Source organism: Psittacula echo, assembly GCF_963264785.1.
Source record: "Psittacula echo genome assembly, chromosome: 10".
NCBI classification, from domain to species: Eukaryota; Metazoa; Chordata; class Aves; order Psittaciformes; family Psittacidae; genus Psittacula; species Psittacula echo.
The window spans coordinates 4,840,683-4,861,939 of NC_137741.1; the positions used below are offsets into that span (position 1 = coordinate 4,840,683).

General features: G+C 43.7%; 1 protein-coding gene across 17 annotated transcripts; it reads right to left on the reverse strand.

Moving 5' to 3' along the window:
• Positions 1-320: 320 nt before the first annotated feature.
• Positions 321-20,384, reverse strand: TPM1 (tropomyosin 1; the record flags this gene model as incomplete). Of its 17 annotated transcripts, none has more annotated exons than XM_080626384.1 (10): positions 321-1,236; positions 7,734-7,812; positions 9,066-9,135; positions 9,391-9,453; positions 10,533-10,608; positions 10,862-10,932; positions 11,135-11,252; positions 12,966-13,099; positions 19,259-19,384; positions 20,271-20,384. In XM_080626384.1, the coding sequence occupies 10 exons, from the start codon at positions 20,382-20,384 to the stop codon at positions 1,203-1,205; spliced, it is 885 nt and encodes a 294-aa protein (XP_080482510.1). The 17 variants fall into 17 exon arrangements, with proteins under 17 accessions (XP_080482510.1, XP_080482495.1, XP_080482506.1 ...); XM_080626369.1 differs by lacking the exons at positions 7,734-7,812; positions 10,533-10,608 and adding exons at positions 9,969-10,044; positions 19,563-19,688; XM_080626378.1 differs by lacking the exons at positions 321-1,236; positions 10,533-10,608 and adding exons at positions 9,969-10,044; positions 19,563-19,688 and having other exon boundaries at positions 7,730-7,812.
• Between the last annotated feature and the right edge of the window lie 873 nt (positions 20,385-21,257).

Here is a 21,257-nt window from a genome sequence, read left to right on the forward strand (position 1 = left end):
AAAGCTCTTATAATTTGTTTGGGAATAGTTAAATTCTGCACCCATCTGGGACAGCGACAGGTTCCTGCAATATGTCCTCAAAGGGCCCCTCATAGGAGCTGCAGATCCACATCAGTCCAAACTACTTAATTTCATTGCATCTTTATAACATTAGCCTAACAGCACAAAAAAGCCTGAAAGCCCACGTGTTAACAGCACACCCCATGGAGACAGATGGCACACATGCCTGTTTGACACAGAGATACACAGGAAGTGAACATGGTGAGAAACAAATCACAGGAGAGCAAAATTTAAAAAATGTCCTAAAATGTGCATTTTATTCCATATCATTATACAATGTTTACATACAGGTATACTTTTAAAACTGCTCAAAGAAAGTGTGAAAAAAAGTGAGGCGAATATCGGTTTATAAAGTCCTCCCCCTCCCCAAAATACACACAAATAAAATACATTTTTGAAACAATCTTTTCCAAATTTATGCTTTCCCCTGAATTTATTGAATCTTTCATTTCAACATGAAAAATACAATCACATGAATTCTCAAGGTGAAATGCTGACCTACACTTCTGTATTGAGTTGCAAGAAGACAACGTAAGAACTGTGGAAGCCTTCACTTGTCTCTGTTGCTTACATACCTTTGTGTTATTGAATCAGAAGGCACAGAAAGTCCAAATCCTCACAGATCAATAGAATTCTGACAAAAATAAATTACTGTGCTGGACAACTCCTGACTTGTCTGATATCAAACAAAAGGCTTCAGTAGAACCTTCTGTTCAAAATAGCACCATTTCCACCTGATCTCTATTGAACATACACCATTCTTCTTGTCATAAACTGTAGTTGGCACTTGAGGAGGGACACTTTCTGCCACAGCCAGGATTCTTCAAGACTAAGCAGACTGAGTTGCTGAACTCTCTACAAAGTGTAGGTAACATTTTGGTTGGGAAATGGCACATTTAAACCATAATGTAGTATAGTTTAACCCGCATCTGGCTTGCCCATTTTGGTGTTTCCCTGACCCCTGCTTGATAATTTAGCAGATGTTCTTGTGACTGTGGTGAAAAAACAAACAAAAACGACACATTTATGGGGGTTCACGGCAAGCAGGTGTAAAAAGAATAAACAAATCATGTGGTTGCTGCTAAGAAGGTTTTCACATGTTGTTTAACTCCAGTAAAGTTTGATCCAACATCTGATGCATACTAAGGTTTTCTTCTTTGGCATGCGCCACTTTCTCTGTTGTGGGATTAGAAAATCAAAACATGAATAGCAGTTCTTTGGAGGCACTGGTTCTCAGAACACGAAGGCATGCAATCCTCATCTCTACTGGAGGGTTTAGAAAGGCAAGAAATGTGCATGCTCGTAAATACCCACGTCCCCAGACAACACAACTAGAGAATTCCAAATTAATAAAAGGAAGGGCAAGTAATGCAAGTTTAGAACTGTTCACAGCTGCATTTGTTAAGAAAATGCACTGCCAACAGAGACACAATTCTTGCATGTTCTGGAAGCTGTTTGCTCATAGGAATGTGGGATGGAGAATCCCTTTTTTCCCCCCTTTTTAAGTAGGGCAATAAGAATTAAATTCTTTGCAGATCCATGCTTAAAGCTTCATGTACTTCAGAGCTTGCAAAGAACAGACAAAATTAAAACTAATCTCTTCTAATCTCAGTGAAGTGACATTAAGAAATCTATTTATTCTAGAAAATAATTCAAATCCAAGTTAGTAGCTTTATGTTGCATGCACACTTTTTATAGGACAGTCATTTAACACACTTATTTGATACAATATATGAGCACAATGTTCTAGAGATGCATCCTACCAGAATCCAGTAATAGTAGCCTCAGACTAATGCAAGCATACCTTCAAACTGACCAAGGATTTGCAGATGGAGCTCCCATTCCTAGGGTTTTTGTTCTTGTTTGTTTGTTTTTGTTTGGTTTTTTTTAAGTCAATACAAGCCCAATTCATAATAATGCAAAATTATTGCATTAAAGTCTCCAGATAGCAAACTAGCCATTAAGTAATCCTGGTGAACATTTTTCTTCCATCCATGTTCTAGTGAAAATCTTAAGGCCAATTCATGATGTCAGGTAAAATGAGTGCCCCCCCACATGGAAGGCTGTTACTTTTTGGATACTGTTAGCTGAATACTGTAGCTGTTTAATGAAATGGAAAGAAGCTATTACACAGCCAAAGCTCCTCCAAATAGGTGAGCACACAGATAATGAAAAGCCTCATCCAGAAGAAGCATTTTCATATGTTTCCAAAAGAAACTGAGAATTTCATCCATTAATTTACCACAGAATCAACAGCCTGTAAAAAATCAACTTCTACGTTTCTTGCTTATTTCTATATTTCATTCTTAAGTGATTCATTCTTAAGGAAATTTGGAAGAAGCAGTTTTTAAACAAGTTAACAATATAGTCACACTAAAGTTTAATCCTCATTCAATGCCAGCTTTAGTTCATTAGTTAGGCGACTGTTTTGCTCAAGTTGCTGGTAGAGTTGGTCTGTACAGGCAGCAAGCAGGTTAGAAGGGAAAAAAGAGGCAGAATGAAGACAGATTAGACAGAGAAAACAGTTAAATAAGAGTTAATAAAGAAACTGGTCACACCACAGACAGTTCAGTAACACACAGAGAAACATTTTACCTTTGTTTCTAGAACTCTAGTAATTAAGGAGCTACTCCAAGGAACAGCTATTATAAGCTATGAAGAACTGTCTAAGACTCCTGTTTTGGGGAACAGCAGTGAGACAGGCAAGTGGGAATACAAACAGAAGAATTGCAGCTATATATTCTTAGAAGAACCAAGTCCTGCTTTAATCTTTATGTACAGCGTGTGGAAGATTTGTTTTCTGAGTGCCATTTTTCTTTGTTAACTATTTAAGACCCATTAAGATGAGGGAGAACCTCATCTGCCAGTGGAGGGAAAATAACTGTGTCACAACCAGGGCACGTAAACAGCAGGAGGGATGCTAGTAGCCACCTACCATTAGGTCTGACTCAGCTCCTGCCCTTCCCTGAGGAATTTGACAGCTGAAATTACACTTTCAGTATGGAAGCATACTTCTGTTATTTGTATCAACGCACTTTGATACCTTTAAACTGTCTAGTTGTACTTTGCAAGAAAACAAACCCAGACATTCAGTGAAAATGAAATGGAAGCATGAAAACCTGTGTTGCTCAAATACAGCAAACGGAGAGGACAGTTCACATTCAAAGAGAACAACCACGGCTATGTTGTGACAGTGCCTTTAGTGAGACTTGCTCTGCAGGGTGAAAGAACATTCCATGATGCTTTATGGCTGTCTTGTTTCCTCAAACTGTTTTCTTCTCAAGAGTCTAGATTCAAACTGCACTCCTGACCTCATGATTCCAGCTTGTTCCCCTACAGGAAATGACTGTTTCTGATTCTTTTCCACAAGCTTCCTAACAGCTTCCACTGAAATCCTCTTCCCCTGGAGGCTCTGGACACAGGAAAGCTGTGCAGTGAGCTGGTCTGTAGGTCATACTTGTGCAGTGAGTGGCAACTCCTCACAGCGTCTTCCCCAGCCCAAACGCCAACAGCCAGATCAGTAAAACCAGGGCACAATTCAGAGCTCTGATGCTGGGCCGGTAACAACCAGGTCTTGTCTATCTTACCAAGACAATGGCACATATATGTGGAAATAGTATCAAAACCTCGGAATAACTAAAATTTCACTTTGGCAAACTGCATTTAGTTGGTATTCAAACATGACAATATAATTTGAACTAAGAACTTGATGCTTACCTTCATTATAGAAAACTCTCTGGGGCAGAGGCTTACAGTATTTTTCCATGTACAAGATGAAAATCATGGAAAGCATTATCAAGTGTAAAGTCAGCCCTTGCCTGCCCACAGGCAGGATGCCTGGATTGTGCTTTACCACAGAGGTAGAGCCAAGGGCTAACTCTGTCGGCAGCCACCTTAGGCCAAGCAGGGAGCTCAAGCTCTGGTGTAGGCCCAGTGAGGCTCAGCTCAGCACAGCAGAGCACCCAGGCAAACGAGACATCAGAGCCAGCCTTCTGCTCCTGTCAACAAGCCTCATGCACATGACTAGCCACACATGGCCAGACCTTGTGGGATGTACAGCAGAATGCACAGGTCAGGTCCAACAGTGACAAAAGCACTGAAATACCCCAACAGTGGAGTCAAGGTGAGTGCAGCAGGGCCAGCTAGGAATTCTGTATGCAGCTACCTGGTATCTGAACTGCATTGCCCATTTCCAGTACTCTGTCCAGCAATGCATCACTCTAGAGTGCAGACAGCTGATTATGTGTGTTTGAAGGAAAAGAGGAGATTTAAATACTGATGTTCTAAATTACTTTGTTTAAAAATACCATGTTCCTACACTGGATTTTGCTTTTTTTACTTCTCTTAAGAAACAATGACATTACAATGTACTGCAAATACAATAAACCAAAACACACAATAGATTGAGGGGTTTGAGTTGCTGTAGCGTAAGTTACTTTGGCTTAGCTGACAAGTGATAGCTGATCCTTACACTTGTGAAGCTACCCATGTTAGCTTCAGTCATTTCACAAATGCTCATCCCATTCTATCTCGTTAACCTCCACATCAGACATTCTACTTTTCAGTTGCAACACACATGGTTTACACACCCACTTACTGCATCTCAATTGATAACTATTAAGTTATTGAACCTTATTATCCAGACTACCTATGACTGCAGATAAATATCCCGTAGTTTGGCTTCTCCCCACAGCCAATAAAATAAGGACATACATCATGGCATCAAAAACTGGGATGAGACAAAGTTAACTGAGAATGGCGGGGGTAAGACAATGCACTCATTTGCAAGCCTTACTTGGAGGGGAGTTAATCTAGCCTAAACTGCACTGCTGAATAATCTTGAGGTTTAACAGAAAGACACATTCACATTATTCTACAAGCTAAAAACTAAAAGTCAGCTACACTATGATGAGTTTACTTAGCTGTGGTGACTTCAGAATTTGAGCAATATATACAGTGACAGGCACGACTAGAAATCAATCCAGTTTAAACCGATTCACTTCAGCGTGAACTGGAAAATAACTTTTCTCATCGTGAAGAAAATTAAATTAAAACAACACAATTAACTCTGTACTTGCAAATAACAGCACAAAAAAGCAAGGTGTCAGTAGTTACTGCCCCATCTTTAATTAGGGACCATCAAATCAGCTCAGAGCCAATGTTTAGGCTTTCAAACCTGAAATCTGTACTTTTGACTTTGCAGCAGAATTATTCCATTATTAATGATGACAGTTTTCGTACTCTGGTTCTGAAACATTTCTCCTGAGCCTGCAATTCAAACTCACAGAGCTAAGCCTGAGAGTGGAAAAACACTGAAACCTCCCTGCTGAACTTCCAGCCACGGCTGAAGTCTCATGCCACTCAAGTAAAAAAGAAACAAAAAAAGTTAGCAAGCCATGTCTTTGCTGAATAACTGAGGTGTGAAAGAGGGTAAAACTTTCTTGCAAGACACTGAAAGGGCTATTTTGGGGTTAAAAAAAAAAATACAGGTTTTTTATATTGCTCCTTTAAGTGTGTCTCAAATATTTAAGTTATCTCACACATTTATATAAAGACAGAAAGTCTTCAGCATCAAGATAGGAGAAGAATTTCAGACTTTGAAGTGAAAAATCTGGTGCCAAGGACATAACTGCTCTCCAGCCACACTCCCATGACCAAGTGACCCCAAGGGAGCAGTGTCCATGCAGATTTTGGCCTAACAATAACAGCTGAAAAAATTCCCATTATGTCTATTTGTTATTTTATCTACATCAGATTTTGAAAAAGACTGAGAACATAACTGGTCAGTTCTGACCTCCAAATTCCTCAAATTCTCATCCCATAGACTACTAGCACTGGCTTTGCATTGTCAACCTCCAGGCAAAAGTGTTTGCAGAAAGAAAACGGAAACACCAAAAAAAATGTAAACCCTACCGGCAAAAAAAGCGCAAATTTTTATTAATAACTGAAATAGTTACTTAAATAAATAAAAGGCAAGGGAATAGCAAAAGGAATACAGCTGGGATGTTTATTTTACATTGAGAGGTGTAGAGTTTCTGTACAGCAGACCACAAACAGAGCATGTTCTGAGACAGGTGCTAGAGAAATCGAGTCAACTAAGCTAGAAGACAGGACAATGAACCCATGAAACATCCAAAGCTTGGAAAGATGTTTTATCCAACCCGATGAAGATGTCTTTGCAGAAGTGAAGCAAAGAAAATTATCTGCATGAAAAGAAAAAGTGAAATAAGGTAGGAAATAAAAAAAGTGCAGTAAAGACTCCCAGAAAAGCAGTAACAGCACAGCAGAGCCCAGCATGCCAAGATGACTACTAGGGAAACACCACACCATGCTGGGACAGGAATGTTACAGTCACGTCCTCATGTACCAGTAGAGTACATTTTAAAGTCTGTTTTCCATTTAGAAAGATCCCAAATTGAATAAATACTGTAATCTCTGTACACAGAGGAGGAAGAAAGAAATCCATTTGCTTGAGAAGCCACTGAGCAAAAGCATATTTTGGGGAGAGGAAGGAGGATTTAAAAAAACAACTAAAAATAAATCAAAGCATACAAAGCATACAATGTTAGAGCCCTACTAACAAGTTGGGAGAGAGAGGGAGGGAAGTAATGAATGGATTTTTGCAAAAAGCAAAAGGAAAAGCATCTAAAATATGGGTGCATGCAAAATACATTTCAAGTTCTAAGCAAAGCTTACGCCTTGCTGAAAGCATGCTGGCTTCCAAAAGAAATGCTGGGACTAAACACTCTCCCCTTACAAGCACCTGAGAGCCACAACTCTTCCTCTTTCCCATGTCAACCCTACAGGGTTCATGCAAGTGAAAGGTATGAGCATGGGAAGGTGGATTTAGCATAGCTGACCTCTGTTTAGAGCTTTTGGCTGATGGAAGGAGAGTCAGTCTGTATCAAACGCTGCACAGACCAGTTGCACCTTACAACTGCTTTGCTGCCACCTAATACGCTCTTTATTTTCTCCGTATGACTGAAGTTGATACTACCACATTTTCAAATGCAAAATACACCTACCACTATATGCAGAAGCAACCTACAATTCAAATGTCACTTTGATACGCTTTAAATGACAGTGTTTTAAATCAATTCCTACACTCGAAATTTAGTGATAACAGCTGAAATTTTCAGAGCAGTTAAGGAAATTTAGATAAACCCCTTCCACTGTCACTGATGCAGCTGATACACTGATACAGCTAAATGTAAACTTCTTTGAAAATTGTGTAGGAACTTTGTCAGAAAAAAACTGTGACTTCAGAAAAACACACTCTGAATGCAACAAGTATAGAGGCAGTTTTCTTTGGTAAACTGAATGTGATGGGCCTGGGAGACAGTGCTTGAACAGAGGTGAACTGAAAGGATAAATGCACAGCTACAAACAAAGGGCAACTACAAGACACAAGGATTGCAGATATGCAATGAAAGAGTAAACACCACAAGCTTATCAGGCAGCTTACAAAATCACCATGAGTATTTACCAGGCTCTGCACAAAACTCACCCACACTCTGCCACGGTAAAGATATTGTTCATGGTATTTTGTACACCTAGTCTCATTAAAAGAATGCATCTCCCGCTACACAGGGAGTAAAATTTCACAAGGCTGGAACTGCACAATCAATGAAGGTAGGGAAGCAGGTGCAGGCACAAGCTGGGAAGACATTTACATGGAAGTCATATCGTTGAGAGCGTGGTCCAGCTCCTCACTGATGGCTTTGTACTTCAGTTTCTGAGCATATAGCTCATCTAACATTCCCCCAGGGGAAGGCAGAGGTGTGCAAGGAAAGGTAGCGTGATCACAGGATGGAAGGTGGAGGTGGTAGCATGGGATACCATCCAGAGGCCGTAGGGAAGGGGAAGAGTGAACAGAAAGAGGTGTTGCGACAGACAAAACAAAAATCACAGCATTAGAGAACAATAAAGAAATCACTACTGTAGAGTTTTATGTGACAAGTTCATTAACTTGTCTTAATGAAGCTGCCAGTGGGGTTACCTGCGATACAGAGAAAACCAAGGCAAGAAAGCGTAAAGGGGGAGCAAAATCCATGTTTTACTGCCCTGGATTTTTGTTTTAACACACATTAGGAGGGCACACAGGAGCTAGGGAGAAAAGATAAAAAATGGGCCCCAAAAGGACACTACAATTTATTTTCCACCATGTATTGCTGGGTTTTTTTAAACCACTCCGCTTTGTAAGATGTCATAATCTCAGCTTCTTACAGCAATTGCTGTTCCTTCTGAACACTTTTCTTCCCTTGCCTCCTTCCTGAGTCACCGATCATTATTTTTCAGCAGCTACCTAGATATTTCATACCCTTTATGTAGAAGTCAGCCTGCCATGTCAAGCAATCAAGCTTCTTAAAATCCTAGACTTAGCGTAATGCATCTAAATAGTAAACTCCACGTAACTTTTAATTATGAAGCACATTCTACTATTCTATTGCAGTTCTGAAAGATTTATCAAAACCCTAAACCTCTCTGAAGTTAAATAACTTGTCCTTCTGATTATGTATGCAGCCTGTTAGTTTTACTGAAAACCAGCAATGGGTCCATGTCACAAAATGCCTGTCCTGACCCACAACTTATCACAGTAATAAATTAGGTTAGCTTACCACATTCCCAATCGTTACAAACATAACTCAGCTCTTCATCAGCTTTTTAGTAAGATAATAACAATACTTATCATCTTCTCATTTACCCTATACATTTATATACCTCCAAGTAGAAGACTATAAAGCAAAAAAATGAAAGGAGTCTTGAGAACATGAGAGAAAAAGGAACAGGCAAGAGCAAAACACTGCACCTGAAGCATCTGAGTGATCAATACATTTCAGTCAGAAACATTTTGCCTATTTTACTTTTTAGGCAGACTTATTTATATAAGAAAACAACTTAAATGAGTAGAGTTGGGTACTGAAAAAAAACAAAGAAACAAAACCAAGAGAAGAATAAGAGATCTGTATTTCTATAATAAGTGAGAAAAACAAAAAGCTCCATACCTTCTAGATCATCAATGCTCTTCTCCAGCTTGGTTACTGACCTCTCAGCAAATTCAGCACGGGTCTCAGCCTGAAGTCAAGACAAATACAGACTACTTTAGTCTTTTACACACAGTAATTATGAATAGAGGAGCAACAATTCAAATGAGGAAAGAAGTGCAATGAAAGGAGGCAAATAATAAGGTGATACTAATCTTTAGGTGAAATTAAACACTAAACTGTCTCTAAATTACATGTTCATCCTTAAAGCATCAAAGTAGTCTTTATATTAAAAGAATCGAAGTTACATTGGAAGATCTGTTATAAAGAACAGCTCTAATTTTACCTCCTTCAGTTTGTCAGTCAGGACTTTAATCTCCTCCTCATACTTGTCTTCTTTCTGTGAGTACTGTAATTAGAAAGAGAATCACTGATTTTAGACAAAGTATTCTATATATACCCGAAAATGCCACTTTCAAGACTTTCTTGTATAGACCAACTATATACAAGAAATTAATACGGGCATAACTAAATTAATTCCACTTACCAGACTATGATAATACACAGTTTATTAACTTCTCTTGAGTTACTTTCCAGTGCTATAGGGTAGAAACTCTCAAGCAGAAATTTGTACTACAGTTTTAAAGAGGAGTGGCATTTGGAGAAATTTAATGTTAGCACACAAGTGCCATTTTAAGGGACATTCCATAAGTAATATTTAATCCTGTCAGACTACTTAACAGAAGATGTGGTCAAATATACTGATCTATTTGAACCAGAAAGAATGCTAGGCTCCACTGAGTCCAAATACTTGACAACGGCCTTGCTGAAATGCTGCCGAGAGATCAGCATATAAAGAAAACCCCTCTGTCCAATCCAGATGACAGTGTAAGGAACACATTCTCACATAAGTCTCTAGCCTACCTTCTCAGCCTGAGCCTCCAGCGACTTCAGGTTGTTGGTCACAGTTTTCAACTCCTCTTCAAGCTCAGCACATTTGCTGTTATTTCAGAAGGAGGGCAGGAAAGGGTGGATGGAAGATTCAGTCAAGCAAAAGAAACAGGAGAAAACAGGGGGAAAAGATAGAGAAAAATGAAAACAATTAAAGAGCAAAAGAATGGCCTCAAAAGCAGCTGAATCCATCACAGACTGAAAGCAACTCTTTGTGATGCCAAATTCATTTCAACTGTACATTAAGACGACAACCAGACAGTTATCTATAGCATTTGGCTTACACAGAAATGTTTACACAGCCTTTACACGTGAGACAGTTCAGCTTCTTTTTGGCTGCATAAGAGATCAGTTTTAAAGGTAAAAATGAATAAATAAACAAAAAAGAGACCAAAGAAAACCACCAAAGCAAGATGCAAGGAAAGTAAAGAGCGTAGCGAGGACTAATTTGTTACTACTGAGTGAGCTAATTGGCTATGGAAGCTGAAAGACCTTGGGTTGCAGTTAAACCTAGAAACTGTTCATTAGTATCAGTACCTTATCCTCTGCAGCCATTAATGCTTTCAAGGTTTGATCCATTATTCTTAACTGTTCTTCCAGCTGTCGGACTTGGCTGTTAGTGAACACATGAAATGCACAAAAGCCATTCACAAAATCAGTGTGCAGGTACAGCATGCAGTGACAAAACACACGCGCACACACAGGTATGAACACATATACTTTGGCGTTGACCGTTTATTTCGACCAGTAGAGTAAATGAGCAAAACATAGCTTTGAGCTGAACAAACAGTGAACTGCCACTGTTTCATGCTGTTACTGTTGTCTTGTAGCACCTCACACACATCTCGGGGCAGTTCAGCACTTACCTTTCTGATAGTTCAGCACGCTCCTCAGCCCGCTCCAGGTCACTCTCAATGATCACAAGCTTTCGAGCCACCTACAGGAAAAAGCAAATGACAGTTAGGGATATCACATTGCTGCAGCACACCTCACCAGTTTCTACACCTACAAAGCAGGGAGTTGGGTGTCTTCCCATGTTTTGGTCAACAGGCAAGTAAAAGCCAGGGAGGGGAAGGGGGAGAAATACAGGCACAGCTTAAAGTGCTTCAGAAACAGATGATCTGCATTCAAGAACTGACCTCTTCATACTTGCGGTCAGCCTCTTCAGCAATGTGCTTAGCCTCTTTAAGCTGGATCTCTTGGATTTCCATCTTCTCTTCATCCTTTTGGGCTCTATTTTCAATGACCTTCATTCCTCTGAAAGATGTGACAAATGGGAAATACAAGGTTCAGGACTTGCCAGTTTATCTCCAGCTCTACTATGAATGGAGTGTGACTTTCAGATGGGTGTATTAATATGAATGAAGCACATCAGACATTTGATGCTTTCGACTATAAGATACAGTTCTACATCACACTACAGAAGTTCAAAGGAGAGAAGCATGTCTTCAAAAGACAGAAAATTAAATTTCTTTAGCTCTTACCACAGTTCAGCTGTATTATCCTTTCCCATTTCAAACTGAAGGAAAACTGATCTTATAGAACGGTAAATAAAGGGTCTGGCTTCTAAAGACCTAATAAGATGACTAAAGACTAAAGACATCTGTGCTTTTACATTCATCATGAAACAGCATGTTACAACCCCTGCAGGACTGACAGGCATTATGTTTATACACCAAACAGATTCCTGTGTTTTGCCTTGTCAGAGCCCTAGAGCACTGAAGCTCTCTGTGCTCTGCATAAGCAAAGTTTAACTCCTTCACAACAGAAAACACTGCTTATTGCCCCTTCCATGCATATTTGTCCCCAATGCTCTTAACTATTTCACAATGCACTGAGACTCAGGCACTTTAGCTTTTCAATAGGCTGCACTGTTCGTGAGATAGAAATACATATGCAGAATACACAGAATCACAGACTCATTTGGGTTAGAAGGAACTTTAAAGCTCGTCCATTTCCAAACCCCTGCCATGGACAGGGACACCTTCCACTAGAGCAGGTTGCTCCAAGCCCCATCCAACCTGGCCTTGAACACTGCCAGGGATGGGGCAGCCACAGCTTCCCCGGGCACCCTGGGCCAGTGCCTCAGCACCCTAACAGGGAAGCATTTCTTCCTAATATCTGATCTAAATTTTCCCTCTGTCAGTTTAAAGCCATTCCTCCTTGTTCTGTCACTATGTGCTTTTGTAAAAAGTTCCTCTCCAGGTTTCTTGTGGCCCCTTTAGAGGCACTGGAAGCTGCTCTAAGGTTTCCCTGGAGTCTTCTCCAGACTAAACAAACCCAGCTCTCTCAGCCTGTCTCCACACTAGAGGTGCTGTAGCTCACAGAGCATCTTCATGGCTTCCTCTGGACTTGCTCAAGCAGGTCCTACAATACGTAGGATTCTTTCGCAATAAAAGGTATTATCACAGATATAAAATACTATTTGTAGAAGTAAAAGAGGTCTTCCAAAGCCACAAATGTTGAGTTGCTAACTTACGTTAAGTACTTCTGGAAACCCCAGCCTAAACCTGAAGGAATTATCATGCTAATCCTTTGCTCACTTTCATGTACCAATCTTGCCAATGGGAAAAGTGTGTGCCTCTTCCAGCACTTTGCTACTATCCCCCTAAGATTTTCTACCCACAATGAAATCAAGAATCACCCAACAGCACATCACATCACTCTCAAGAGGTTGTCATCCAAATAGAGAAGTTTGGACTGGACCAAGTAGTTTTCCCAGGATGTGGCAGGATATATCAAAAGCCCTATCCCACTTAAATCTTTACAACTTTGACAGGAAAAGAATTCAAGCCTATAACATTTTGGACATCCCTACAGACAAGCTTTAACCAAAGTCCATGTAGGGAAGAGTGAATTACACATACTTGGAGACATAGGAGTGGTTTAATTTATTTCCCTAACCCACACCCTGGCAATTATCATCTTTGTCATGAAGGTAACCATCCATTCAATAGTGGCCCCACCCACCTTTCACTCTCATCTGCAGCCTTCTCAGCCTCCTCCAGCTTCTGCAGGGCAGTAGCCAAGCGCTCCTGAGCCCGATCCAACTCTTCCTCAACCAACTGGATGCGTCTGTTCAGAGAAGCTACATCGCTCTCAGCCTAAGCACAGGAAGAACAGAAATTAATTCATAATAAGGCACACATCACCTCTCGTAAAAGATTATCCCACATACTTGCCAGCACCATTTAACAGTAGCATTCAGTAATTTCTGACTTCATGCACTAAAAAGCCCATACAGAGATGTACACACCCTCATTGAATTGTGAAGCTATTACTTTAACAGAGGAAAAAGTGATTAATGCTTCCTCTAAATGAAGCACATTAAGGAGTTTACAATTTGTACCAGAAAGAACTGCACTGGAAGAATTAGGCATCGTTCCCCAAGTATTTTCTGTTACTGTATTTGCAGACATTAACAGTTTGTGCCCCCCTGCCTTTTTCTCAGTTAAATCAACACAAACTAGTTACTCGATTATTCTGTGTTATCCCAAATCCTTTATTTATGACCTCTTGCCATATTTTAAGAACTGCCGCAGTATTTCCTTGAGTTCCATAAGAAGGGCTCAGAATAAACATGCAAAAAATACACCTCCATCGACACTTGCAATGAGAGAGCTGACACAGAGAGAGCAAGAGAACATGAAAGAAATGCCCGAATACCCCAAGTTCGTGTACAGGCAAGCTATGCAAGAGCTGGCAGAGAATGCACCAGCAAAGGCTACATCTCAGAAGGGCCCTGGTGCAGGCAACAATCACTTACAACATCTTTCTTCCTCACTGCCATTCTCAAGTTTCCCCCAGATTTGCCTCTCTTGCATTACCTGTTCACTTCATCTTCTGTATAACACTTACAACTCATCTGTCTCTTATCATTACAAACTTTTACTTCTAACTTTCTCAAACGTACATTTAAGTTGCAGAGTAAGTTCTGCTACAGCCTTTTCATAATAACCTCATTATTAAACCTTATTTTTCTCAAAAGGCTGTTAAGCACTAAATATATACACACAATAAAGCCTTTATTCTAAAAAGTTAATTACTTCCAAGAATAAGTTACTTTTAATTACTACTGAAAACCATCTTGCTATAGATAAGGAAGTACACATCTTAACTTCCTATGCTGTAGAGGTGGGGGGAACAATCCTTTATCAAAACCAGAAACCAAAAGTATCAGTTTGGTATTTTTTCTTTAACTAAACATGTAAAGAACTGTTCTTTGTTGCTTTTACTCACCACGGGCAGCTGGATACAGTTGGCCACAACTAAAATTTTGTTGTAGGTAAAACAAGTAAAAGTAACTTAGACACCAGACAAGTACAACAACCTTTGACATAATAGTCAACAGAGAAACAAGTATGTATTTGAACATTAACGAGTATTGACAGTGACCATATAGAACCTTCGAGACCCACATTAACACGAATATAAAATCTTTGGCTATGTAAGCAAGCAGTAGTACCCCAAGCCTGTATTTCCAGACTTCTGGCTTCAAATAGTAAGAATTTGAACATCCTCCTTTGAGAAATAAAACAACCTCTCACAAATGTTACCCTTGGGAAATATGTAATGTTACAAGTTAATTATTATCATGTCAAGACTCCCCATCATGATAAGAGCATACAGTATGCTCAGAAAACACTGGGTGACTAAAGTTCAAGCTTTTACTTCCTGCTCTCAGTACCTCAGTCAGGGTTTATCAACCAGCCTTATATGGCCCAAGTTATTTCCCTGCAGAGCAGGACTTCTCTCCTTATTTGGTTAGAAAGGAAAAAAACCCCAGTGACATTATGGGGCACTCCCACAGCCAACAGACAAACACAATGCTCTGCGTTTTTGCCATAGCACTTATATGCTACATATTTCCACGATGAGCAATGACAAGGATGAATTACCATTGGGTGTTAATGATTACTGGTGTAAGGGAGATTCTGTTCTCCAGAAGGAGGAAGAAAAATGCACTCGGAAAACAGGATTACCAATAGCCCCTTGAGACACATACACTCAAACTAGAAGAGATTCTTTTTTAAGGCAAAGGCTGCTAATCAGAGCCTTGGAACATTTAACAATCTGGTTTAACAATCAAACGCTGTAAGCTGGGATAGGTTTTGGCCACAGCTTCAGCTTTTTCATTGTTTGTGTATGCGTACCTTGCACAGGAAGAAAGAAAAATCCAAAAAAACCACAGGACAACCGTAGCTGGTCATATGCTACACATGTAAGGCACTGCACTAAGGGAAGGGTCAGATTCATACCTCAGCTTGCCTGCTGCTATGTTCTCAAAGTCCACCCCTTCCTCAAGCACACAGGAATACAGCTGCACTCAATACAAGACACAAATCGGTACACAGCTAACACTATAGAAGAGGTACTGGTCTGCAGGTGCCTGTGAGTTCAGTTTTCTGCCTCTACTCACCCCAGCACTGACCCCGCAAACAAAAGCTTGAGCACTGTGTAAATGTGCTCTGCAGAACTTCACATCATCCACTTAAACCAACTTCAGGGAGGAGACAAACATTAACCTTTAGGATCCTAAGTCTTATAGCAACGTGGCTGAGTTCTAACAAGATGACTTCACCAGAAGGCTGTAAGGCTGAAATCACTTCTCCAGCAACACTCCTTCTGCCACAAAAGGTAACAGCAAAGCTTCCCATTTTAGTGGAAATCCCTTAATATATGGTTTAGAACAATACATGCTAGTGAAAGTAGGAAAATCGGTGTCCTTTACTACACAACGAGTAGGGATTTTTTTGTTTTTTAAGACAGGAACCCTTATGAAACAAGTTCATGACTGTGACATGATCCCTCACTGGAAAAAAATGAGCTATGTGAAGTGATTTGCAAGAATGCTGCAGTTACACAAGTGCAAGAAGCCATATTTTGCTTCTTGGGAAGATCACCTGCAAGTAATGAGAAGGCTCTTCCTTTGAACTTGCTGCCCAGAACATGCAGAAAGACCCTTATTATAAGGAAACCTAATAATCACTATTTTTTCTACTGTAATAAACTACATGAATAAGATATATATTTCACATCACTTTTACACAACCACTGAAGGCACCAAAACCACCACAAAGAACACTGTACGTTTTATGGCAGGAACATTAAGTTATGGCTGGTAGAACTGCCCAAGGTCAGGGGCAAGGCCAACAGCAGCACTATCATGTTTTGCTGTAACTGCCTCTCATAACTATTTCTTCTGTGCTGATCATACCTGCACTTGTCTCTGCCTGAAACCGTATCTACTGCTCCTTTTCCATCTTTGCCAGGCGTTTTGACTAGTTAAACATAATACAGATGACCGCTGACAGCGATCATATTGTGGCGTTTTCTCTGGGCAAGTACCTGGACATGGCCATCTCAGGTTCAGTCTTAAGCACATAACTTCCTTACAGTTGGTGTGCTGACTTCCCACAATTGAAATCGTTTGGATGAGGTAAGAAGACAACTATCACTTCGGGGGGAGGGTATCACTAAAGCTTGCTGAGAAGCTAACACAAAGCCCCGGTCTCAAACATCTCACCTAAGTTTAACTTCACACCCGCTCAGCGTTTTGCTATGGGCGCCAGCAGACCTACTGCGGTCTAAGACACACATCGCAGCTTCATGTGCCCCCCGCACCGCTCGGGTTACCGGGCCGAAGAGCGCAGCACTGCGGCGGACACCGCAGTGACCCACCCTCACCTGCGGGCCCGGGCCTGCCGCCGGCAGCCGCGGCCTCCGCCCGCCGCGCCGGCAGGTAACCATTTTGTCAGAAGCGGCGGCGCAAGTAGGAGCGGCCCGACCCGCCGACAAGAAAGCGCCGAGGGTCGGCCTCGCCCCGGCACCCGCACCCACCGGGCCGCGGCCCCGAGCCCAGCTGGGCCGGCCCTACCTCCTCCCGCAAAGCCCGCTCCTGGTCCACCTCCCGCTGCAGCCGGCCCGCCCGCTCCTCCGCGGCGTCCGCCTGCTCCTGCAGGCTCCGGATCTTCCTCCTCACGGCCTCCAGCGAGCTCATCGCCGCCATACCCGCGCCTCGCCCGGCCTGCGCCTGCAGCACCGCCTGCCTCAGCCCCGGAACTCCCCCCGCAACGCGCCGCAGCGCGCAGCGGGGCGGGGCTGCGGGCACGGAGCTGGGAGCGGCGCGGCGCACCGGCGAGGCGGGCAGGGAGGAGGGCAGGCCCCGGGAGAGCCCGGCCCCGGCCGAGAGGGGGCTCCGCGGGGCCGGGCCAGGCCGGACCGGGCGGGACTGGACTGCGCCGGGCGGTGGCTGCCGTCGCCAGGTGGGCGGGCTGGGGCGGCAGCGCCCCCTGGCGGCGCAGGGCGCGAGCTGCCGCGAGCCGTCCCGGGTCGGGGCCGGAGCCGGAGCCGGGGCCAGAGCTCGTCTTTCCCCGCCCCTGAACCGCTCCAGTGTGAGCAGAGGAGTGACACCAGCTCCTGGGACACGGGGTGTCCCGGGTGAGGTGGCTCCAGGGCTCAGGGGATGCGCCCGGCTTTGGCGAGGTGACTAATACCGGCGAGGTGAGGTTTCCTCACCCCCACCGTGTAAGGCGAGTCCACCCCAGGAGCTGGCGCTCCCTTCCCTGCTCCCGTCTTTTTCCTAAGGCTTGGAACTATCCAAACTAGTAGGGCAAATATTGGGTCAACTGCAATGCCCTAGAGACACTCTGCATCGCCAACAAGAAAGACATCCTTAAACCATCAGATGTATTCCATACATACCATTAAATACAGCATTTACCTCCATGAAAACAAGACAAACACTTGCCTACCCTCCACCTTAGGGACAACTGCAAATAAAATTGCCTTTAACTCACTTCCAAATGCTGTTTCCCAGCAAAAGAAAATGCCTTTGGGATTGGTCAGGAAGATCGTTCGTTTCAAATAGGGGCTCTAGTAGGATTTCTCCTGCCTTCATCCTAGGCGAGCTATTTCCAAATAGTCTGCATACTTTTCCTTATAAGGAATATCTCCCCTGGATCTATATGCGGCTCCTTTGAACAAGTTAAATAAACGTCCTGCTAGGAAGATGCGTCTCATCTATGCAGCCATACACAGATGACGACAGACAATCTGATCCACATTTTACACAGAACCTCTCGCTCCTGTTCCTATGCACACTTATGTTAAGTTCTTGAGATATCTTTCAAAGCTACACAACTTAATTGCCACACTGAAGTTAAACTTTTTTATCCTTCATTCATTTTAGAAGTAAAATAAGATAAAAGCAGCTTGTCTTTCATGCAAAGTTGGGGTTTGATACATTTGCCCTTCTAAAAGCATCCTTCACCCCAAAATACTTTACTTGCTTCATCTGTGGCAACTCCTCTTTTTATTATAGCTTTGACACTAATTTTCAAAGCTCAGTTACAGGAAAAGGACGGTCATCACTTTGGAAATACTGTGCTTTCACCAAAGCCTGTAATTCAGAGCTGAGATTTACTTGGAGGGAACTGGATTGTACAGCAGCAGCCAGACAGCTGGACCTCAACAGTAGAGACAAGAAACTCACATGGTTCCATGCATGCAATACATTAAATGCATGTCAGGGGCAGACAGGTGGGTGGGATGAAGGCCTGGGAGACGTACAAGCTCTTGCATTATTACCATATAAAGTGCTGAGCTATATATATCTCCTTGCTCCCAGGGTCCCTGTCCTCTGAACAGCAAGCCTAGCAAGTATCAGCTTCTGGACAACTTTCTCTCACATGAGACTGAACTTGTCTTTGACAAGTGAAACAGTTCCAGTGATTTCCAGGTTAAAAGGAAATAAACAAAGTAGGAGAGGATCTTTCATCTCAGGGACCAGTGAGTGAGCCAAACTCATATCTAGCAGCAGGTCTAACATATGAGTGCCTAGAAACAGCTCTCTTGAAGACAGAACTAGCAGCCCTTGCTCTTCTGGATCTCTCTCTCCTGGATCTACTATTAAACGTCTGATTCTGCTTCACTATCCAGATTGTGTTGTTCCAGCCTGAACCATTTTCCTCATCACCTGAATGGACAATCCGCCCTTTACTTTGATGTCTACAGTGGCAAGTACACATGAAAAGCACATATCGAGTGAGCAGAAACCCAACCAAATGCCTCTGATAGTGTGCAAACCTCATGCAAGGAGGCAGTGCTGTGTTTCCCACCTCCCTGCCCAGGAAGGGCCTGGACCCTGCCCTCAGCAAAGATTTGGAGCACTGCTTGGTAGGAGTCCTGGCTGTCCTGTGCAGGAGTGTGTGGTTTCTGTACGGGGGGTGGGGGGGGTGGTGAAAGGGATGAGGGTAACTTACATCTGTGGCCTTTTTGTCAGCCAGTTCCAACTTTTCCTGTGCATCTTTAAGGGACTCGGAGTATTTGTCCAGCTCATCCTCAGTGCCCTTCAGCTTCTTTTGTAGAGCCAACAGCTCGTCCTCCAGCTGTGATACGGGTGGAACGTGGTGGAGAGGGGAGGGCAGGCAGGAAAAGGTGCAGCAGGCAACGTGATCGTGCAAAGGGAGAAGTGCGAGTGCAGAAGAGACAGAAAAGGAAGACGGACAGAGAGAGAGAGAAGGAGAGGCAGTTAGATTCTCTTTGCTTGTGGCAAGGGCACGATACCTTGGCAGCTTTCTCCTCTGCGGAGAGGAGACTATCCTCTGACTTGTGCAGCTCTTCCAGCACTTGGTCCCTTGCATCCTCCGTCACATGCAATTGCTTTTCCAATTGCACAATGTCATCCTCTAACTAGGTGCACAAGAGGAAATACAACGCACAAGTATGTTTCTCCCTGGGCTTAGAAAAGTGGGAAGTAAGTTTAAATCCCTCTCCCTTCCTCCCTCCTCCTCCAAGATCTTCCAGAAATATGCAACCAATGTGTCTCCCTTCCCCAAATAAATAAAGCCCCAGGTGTAAAGGAGGGGGATTGGAGAAGACCACGAAAATGGGATATACATCTGGGAAGGGGGGCAGCTGCAACTGGACAAGTCTGCTGGGTGGTGCTGGAGGGGATGAACACAGCTTTAAGTGTCCTTTGCCAAATGGCAGCACGTCTGTCCATTGCTAACACCGCTCGAAGAAGCCTCGGCAGCCCTGCCCCTGTGACAAAGGCACAAGCCATGCGGCTGTCCCAGGGCTCGGCTTCTCAGCTACGCTGCTGGGGCCGGGGGAGGAATCCCACCAGGGTGAAGCTCTGCCTTAGGTCAAGTTCTGCTAGTTCGGGGGGAGGGGAGCAGCATACACCAAGGAACACGGGGGAAAAAAGGAAAAAAAAAACCCAGGAGAGAGGATTCGTCTGGAAAGTCTTGTGCCCCAGGGCTCGGCGCAGACCTGCTTGCTTCTCTCCTCTGCTGCCTTCTTGTCGGCTTCGGCTTGCTCGGCTCTGTCCAAGGCGTTCTCCTTGTCCAGCTTCAGCATCTGCATCTTCTTCTTGATGGCATCCATGGCGGCGGTGGGCTAAGGCGCGTCCCCGCGCGAACTGCACCCGAAAGCAAAACTTGGGAAGTTGCGGGAGAGCCCCGAGGGAGTCCGAGACCCTGGCGCGGCCCCGAGGCGGTGCGAGGCTGCTCCGAGATCCGAGCGGGACGGCGCCGGCGGAGTGCGGGCGGGCGGGCAGCGCCTCACAGATATGTACCTTCCCAGGGGGCCGACTGCATTCCTCAAGACATCCAATACTTTTTTGGGAAGGGCTTTTTTTTTCTTCTCCCCTCCCTCCTCCGTTCGTCCCTGCCCTTTCCCTCTTTCACTCCCTCTCCCTGCTTTTTTTTGGGGAGGCTCAGCGCTCCCATTCGCTGCTGCTTGCCATTTGACCGTAGATCTGACTATATATGGGATGCGATGGGCGCGGTGAGCCGGGGGAGCAATTCGTTCCCGTTTCCAAATCGGCAGGACGGGACGTTTCGCTGCTACTCCTGGGAAGGGTAATAGAAAGAAAAAAGAAAAAGAAAAGGCAGCAGTGGGGACGTCCAGGCGGCCCTAGCCCTGCTCTGGAGCCGTTCCCACCCGTGGAAGTCGATCTGTTTTGAAGCAGGATAGCGGAGGGGCAGAGAGGGGTTAACTGCATGCACGGACGGAATGAAGGCGTTGTAAGACCTTCCCTCGGCAGCCAGAGGCAGGGGAGGAGGAGGAAGAATGGGAAGGGGCATCTCTGCTGAGAAGTCAGGCTGCAGAAGGCTCAGGTGCCAGAGTCTGGGCCTGGCAGTACAGCGCCTGGCACGACGAGCACCGAGGCTGTGGTCAGAGCAGGGCAGAGCTTCCCACACCAAGGGGGAAGGGGCTGAGGAGCGACACAGACCCCCGAGGAAGTGACCATCGGGG